Source organism: Octopus bimaculoides, chromosome 9, assembly GCF_001194135.2.
Source record: "Octopus bimaculoides isolate UCB-OBI-ISO-001 chromosome 9, ASM119413v2, whole genome shotgun sequence".
Taxonomy (NCBI): Eukaryota; Metazoa; Mollusca; class Cephalopoda; order Octopoda; family Octopodidae; genus Octopus; species Octopus bimaculoides.
In genome coordinates, this window is record NC_068989.1 from 85,649,004 (window position 1) to 85,655,983 (window position 6,980).

The 6,980-nt window shown below is 36.9% G+C and overlaps 1 protein-coding gene across 1 annotated transcript in view; it reads left to right on the forward strand.

The window, feature by feature from the left end:
* Window positions 1-6,980, forward strand: part of LOC106869655 (NADH-ubiquinone oxidoreductase 75 kDa subunit, mitochondrial) — a 36,553-nt gene that overhangs the window by 4,422 nt on the left and 25,151 nt on the right. The window contains exons 2-5 of the mRNA XM_014915477.2: window positions 452-514; window positions 3,243-3,337; window positions 4,688-4,795; window positions 6,134-6,210. Of these exons, the coding sequence (XP_014770963.1) occupies window positions 460-514; window positions 3,243-3,337; window positions 4,688-4,795; window positions 6,134-6,210 (335 nt within the window). The 5' untranslated portion in view covers window positions 452-459. The remainder of the gene's footprint in view (window positions 1-451; window positions 515-3,242; window positions 3,338-4,687; window positions 4,796-6,133; window positions 6,211-6,980) is intronic.

Genomic DNA, 6,980 nt, shown 5'->3' on the forward strand with positions numbered 1-6,980 from the left:
TACAGTCTTTATTGCACCTGAACATCTGCCACAAACAAAAACTAACTTGCTAGTTAACCTGCCTTTGATGTTGCTGCACCTCTTATGTGTCCATAGCTTGCACTGGGTACATCTTATAGAGTTACTACCTACTCCTTTTCTACATATATATATATATATATATATATATATATATATCTATAAGATAATATGGTTTGATGATAAAAAACCACACCCAGTGATGCACAAATTTACATGTATCTAAGTATTTGCACACCTGCATTATGTATGTATATATGTATATATATAATTTGGATGCTATTTATAGAAAGTTGAACCCCTTCACTAGTTCTATGATGTGTTTACTTATTCAGTTGATTATACTCCTTCAAGAAAAGGTCATGTGTTTATGATATCATCATCTCATCATTTTCTGTTTTTTAATGTTATTTTTTTTTCATTTTTACACCAGCCATCAAGATGTTACGTCTAGCGTCTCTGAAGCTTCTTCAGAGACCAACTAGCATAGCTTGTGGTAAGTGCATCTCTTTTTGCTTTTGCTCTAACATTTTAAGTTCAAGCCTGGCTCTATGGTTGAAAAATTGGCTTTACAACCATATATATGGCCTTAGGTTCAGTTCTATAATATGACACCTTAGGCAAGTGTCTCCTATTCTTATTTTGGGCCAATTAATACTTTGTGAGTGAAAATGTTGATATAGACTGCATGGAAGACTGCTTTATGCATGGTGCTGGTGCCGTGTGAAAAGCTCCTTTTTCAATGTAAGGTGGTTGGTGTTAGGAAGGGCATCCAGCTGTAAAAAACATGCCAATCAGACCTTGGTGATGGTGGTGCCACATAGAAAGTGCCCTGTTCGCTCTGTAAGGTAGTTGGTGTTAGGGCATCCAGCTGTAAAAACCATGCCAACACAGACAGTGGAGCTTGGTGCAGTCCTCTGGCTTGCTAACTCCTGTCAAACCATCCAGCCCATGCCAACTTGGAAGATGGACATCAAATGATATATACACACAAACATTATTTAACATCTGTTCTCTATGCTGGCATGGGTTAGATGGTTCAAGAGGATTCAATGAGTTGGTCGACCACGTTGTAGTCCAATGTCTGTTTGGTCTGGTTTTTATAGCCGAATGTCCTTCCTAACATCAATTACTTCATAGAGCATACTGAGACTGTTTTACATAGCATCACCACTCTTGAGGTCATCTTACAACTTGCAAGACTAAAGGGGTTTCTATAACTGAAGGAGAATGGGAGAGAAAGAGGGTGAGAATTTTAAGCAAGTTGATGAGGGAGGGTTAAGTATGATTGGATGGACACATAAGTGGAGGAGGGTGGTGGTGAAAAGAGTAATAGCAATCACTGTTGAGGGAGGGAGTGTGGCAGAAACAGGAGAAAGGGAATGAGATTAGTGTCAGTTGTTAGTGAGAAAAGTAAAGAACATATGGTAAGGGTGGTGAGGAGGGTGTAGAGGGTGTCCAGAGTTATCCACTTTATAAGGGTGAATATGGGTGGAGGGTGTGGAAGGAAGGGAATATGAGAGAAACTAAATGAGGGTGGCAAGGTTCCAGAGAATCATTGAAAAAGTGTGTGGTTGTTGGGGAAAGCCAGAGTGATGAGAGGGTGTTCAGGTGGTGGAGAAGCTGTGGGGAGATATGACAATGAGGGAAAATAAGGCAGGAGAAGGCATGGTTGATAGCAGTGGATGAGCAAGTATCACAAGTAATGAGATGAAAGATATGAATGAGAGACTGATGATTTTAAAATGAAGTTGTTTGTTTTTTGTATTGCACAAGAAAAGAAAATGTCAATTAGATTACAATTATTTTTTAATCCTAACAATAAAATACAATGAAATGAATTCAGGAACAAATGAGTCGGTGAAAGCAGAGAGAAAAAAAAAATGAGAATCTGAATCAGATGAGGAAGAAATTTGAAAATGAGATGAAAGCTGGAAGAAAACTGAAGAAAATGAAAAGATTTTTTTTCCTAATTGAAAGACATTTTATTAACATATTTTTACTGGAAGAAAAAAAAAAACCTTAAAAATATAAAAGATCAAATTATAGAGAAAAAAGTCCATAACTACCTTACCAAGGAAACAAAGGAAAAAGTGGGGATGATTGAAATGTGTGGAGAGGTTGATGGAAGAGGGGAGGTGGGCTCAGGTAGAGTGATAACAAACCAGTATAATCTCTCGCATGTAATCTTAATGAAGGATGAAAGAGCTACAACAACCGGCATAGGAGCCACTAATAGTTAGTTGGACTATTATTTTTGAGTATTAAGGTAGAGTCAGTTTAATTATGGTGTGGGTGCATAGTCATTTTAATCAACAAATATTGTTGTTGGAAATATGAAAGAGGAAGTAGACCATGAAAGGACATAACCTATTTACCATAAAGTATTCTGCCTGGTGCTCTACTGATTTTGTCAATCTTATGCCTTATCTGAAAAGGCTTTGATAAAGAATAACAATTACAGGATTTTATGGAACTTCCCCATAAAGACCTCCCATACTATCGCAGCAAGAACACCAGATACGATTGTAGAGGACAAAAGAAACAAATAGTGTAAGATCATAAACTTTGCAATACTATATATTAACCCTTTCATTACCAACCTGGCTGAAACCGTCTCTGGCTCTGTAGTACAAATGTCTTACTTGTTTAAGTTTTGAATTAAAATCTTCCACCAAACCTTAGTCACAATTTATGTTCCTAACACTAACTTAATGATAACTAAGTTATTTTTCTAAATTCATTGTTATATTTAAAATAGTTGAAAGAAACACAGAACATCTCAAAATAAATACGGTAACAAAAGAGTTAATAGAGTGGATACCAAAGAAATTGACAAAATTGAGAAATATCAAGATCTAGCTAGGGAGATGAAGATTTCGTGGAAGACTAAGATGATATTTATTCTTGTAGTAATTGGTGCACTTGGTACAGCATCCAAACTACCAGCTAAAAGGTTGAAGAATATTGGAGTTTGAGACTCGCATTGTTAGCCTGTAGAGAAATGCAATCCTGTATTCTGCAAGAATCCTAAGAGTCTTCAAATTTGAGGAGACTTGTTACCAAACTTCATGATAGTAACTCTGCTAACTAATATAAGCATGTTAATAATTTGATAAAAAAATCTTTATAATGAGGGTTATCGTCTAAAGGGTGGTTATTTCTTGTTGAAATTATTTGAAGTAATTTTGAACGTGTCTCCAAATTGTATTTTGTTTTTGCAGCTCGTCTTACCTCAGGGTCTGCAGCCCCAGAAAAGGTGGAGTTGTTTGTTGATGACAAACCAGTTTATGTTGAACCTGGAACCACTGTGTTACAAGTGAGCATTTGTTGTTTCATCTGGATTCTTTTCTTCTTTCAGACTACTATTAGACTTCTGATGATATTAGACTGGCAATGAGGTGAATTGTCGGATGGAATGTTCTGTGATATTTATTTTGGTTCATTGCATTTTGAGCTCAAATCCCTTCAAGGGTCAACTTTACCTTTCATTGATCAGTAAACCACTAAGTAAGTATTGGGGATTGATAGAATTGGGTGTTTTCCCCAACAGATGCTTGCCCCTTTGCCTATATTGAGTGAACAAAATCAGTGTAATGACCAAAGTTGCCTTGTGTTTATTTCCAACTGATTTATATCCATTTAAGTCAACATCAACTTGAGTTTGGTTTCTTATGCACTCAATAAAATATACTATATCAAACCTCAGCGCAAGAGAGCTGTGAACAAGGGCCATTTAAAAATATATATCAGTTGATGTAAGGGAGATAATTGTATTGCTATAGATATAGTATGAGTGGAATGAGTATTGCTAACGGTGCTTAACCCCAGGTCAATCCTGATTGAGCAGATCTAAGCTCAAGGTTATTTCAATCATAACTATCCAAAATCGCTTGACAACCGATGCTGGTGCGTTTAGGTCCCCGTAACTTAGCGGTTCGGCAAAAGAGACCGATAGAATAAGTACTAGGCCTACAAAGAATAAGGCCTGGGGTCAATTTGCTCAACTAAAGACGGTGCTCTAGCATGGCCACAGTCAAATGACTGAAACAAATAAAAGAGTAAAAGAGTATCCTGCTGTTTTGGAAGTAACCGTGATTACATTATCCAAAGCATTTTTCCATTGTTAAGTTAGTGGACTGTGATTTGAGGCAAATTTGGGTGCTATTGTAGCATGTTGAGTGATCACATAGAACGTTCCTCAGTGTGTGCTGCCTGTGGGATGGAAGTTAATAGTGGCAGAAACCAAGGAAAATGTGGGTTGAAGTGGGGAGGTTAGATCTCGGGATACTGAGTTTCATAGATGAGGTGACAAAAGATTAAGACTGAAGGCAATCGGCAGTGTAATAGACCTGTCTCTCCTATGCCAGAATAAACTTTGATGATGACATACAGGTCATAATTGATTCACTCAGTTTCTAAATGTAAATTTTAAGGGCATGTCATTGATGAGGCCTCGAATGGTAACAAAAGACTTTGACAAATCTTGCTGATTGATTGATTAACTTAATAATTAGTCAAATAATCAATGAATTAAATGGTTAAATGATTAACCAACTGATTAATAATAATAAAAGAAGTGAAATAGAACAAGTGCATATGTTTATTGTTGGCATAATGACCTTCCCAAGATACAACAGAATAAGTTTTTTCCTCTTCTCAATTTCAGGCTTGTGCTGCGGCTGGAGTTGAAATTCCAAGATTTTGTTACCATGATCGTTTATCGGTGGCAGGAAACTGTCGGATGTGTTTAGTTGAAGTGGAGCGATCAGCAAAGGTGAGTCTCATATTTCTATCCCTCTTTCAGTTGTGGTCTTAATTGAATGCAAGAGAGTTCGTCTGTGTTTGGCTGCCCAGATAACGGAAACAGACACTAGCCCTGTATCCAAAATGGCCAAATTTTTTTACATTCTACACAACAACCAAACTCTTGCATTTTATTATTATTGCTATTAATGCAGAACCTCATTGGATTATTGATGTTATTATGAGTATTAATTACTTTTAATCAGTTTGATGTTAGCTCAACACAGTATTGTAATGATAAAGCTATCATTTCATTAGTCCAGGGAACACTATTCTCAGAAAAATCAGTTCTACTTGTATGGCAAATCCCTCAAGATGTATGTAGACACCTTACTCATAAAATCTACCTAGCTTTAAATTAGATCATGAACTGAGGCAGTCCACCTGACCGTAAGTAGATACCACTCTGTGGTATAGCCTACCCAGCTGTGTCTACCACACAATGACAGTCCACTTTGCTGTAAGTAGGTACAATACATTGACACAATCCACCTAACTGTGAATTGGTATTACAATGTGGTACATTCCACTTGGCCGTTAGTAGATACCCATCACTCTGTTTCTCTTCTTTTACTCTCTCCTCTCACTCTTGTACTATTTGTCTCTGTCAAGACAACCTATTGGTGCTGGTGAATGAATAAATGGAAATGACATAGAGTAGGGAGAACTCTTTACTCTTACTGAGGGCAAGGGAACGGTGCTGTGCTAAAACACACCCAGCAGACTCTGTAAAGTGTTTGTCAAATGAATAGAGACAGTGTTGGGTAGGGAAAATTATTTAGTCTTGCTGAGGATATGACAAACTCTTTAGTGCTGGTGCCATGGTAAAATGCATTCTGTACATTCTGTAAAGTAGTTGGTGATAGCAAACCATTCCAAAAATGGAATGTATGAGTAAGACTCGGTCCCCAGTTTGTCTAAGAAGGCAGCAACTGTAATTAAGAACCGACTCAGACTGTGACATTCCATCCAACCCATAACAGCATGGAAAGCAGATATAAAATCATGATGATGATGATGGAATTTGGTAAAACAAAATAAGAGACTGCAGATAATAAAATGGTATTGGAAGGAGTATTAGACACCAGTAGGTCCAGTTTGCAACCGAGAAGTGTTATAGGTCTATCTCAAGACTTAAGACACATATTTATCATTTGTTATGGGAATACACTATTCAGGACCTGCTATGCCATCTTCTGAAATCTATGGTTAGTTTCTTTTGTTTAAGATTGGTAATGTTTTCCCTCTCACACACACACATACAGCCACTCATATATTAACTGATATTGATTATAATGTAATCTTGCAGCCTGTTGCATCATGTGCCATGCCCGTTATGAAAGGAATGAAGGTGAAAACAAACTCTCCCATTGCCAAAAAGGCTCGGTAAGTTTTTACTTGGATTTCTTAAAACTTATTCGCTACCATAACTGGTTAAGGCAGTTGAAACCTCTCACTTGCAATAACATCTTGTCTTTTACAAGAAACTGTATTCTCAAACACAGAGACTCAGTTTTCAGTAATATGACTGTTAGTAACAACAACAACAGCAATAATTATCATAGTAATAATAATTGTGTCTACTTTAAGTATAAGGCCAGTAGTTTTTAGTAGAAGAGGGTTCATTTCATCAGCCCTCTACTTGATTGGTAATTTATCATCGACCCTGGAGGGATGAACAGCAAAATGTAAAGAGCTGGAACAAATACTGCAAGACATTTTGTCCAATGCTCCTACAATTCTGTGAATCCATCACCCTAAATAATCCTTTTTAATTTTGGCTCAAGGCCAGCAATTTTGAAGGGAGAAGGAACTTGATTACATCAACTCCAGTACTCAGCTGGTGTGTATTTTATTGAATACGAAAGGACGAAAGGCAAAGTTGACTGTGATGGAATTTGAACTCAGAATATTATAAAGAAAGTTACACTGGAAAATATGGGTCGTAAATAGACTCATCCTTCCAGGGTTGATATAAAAATAGGGAGGAAGTTAATTGATTCCATCAGCAACTGTCAGGTACTGATATTGATGATATCGACTAAACCCTCCCCACAAAATTGCTGGTCTTGGGCCAAAATTAGAAGCAATTATTGTTAAGACTGATGGAATACTGGAATAAATATTTTTTTATACACATGTCCCTATATATATAT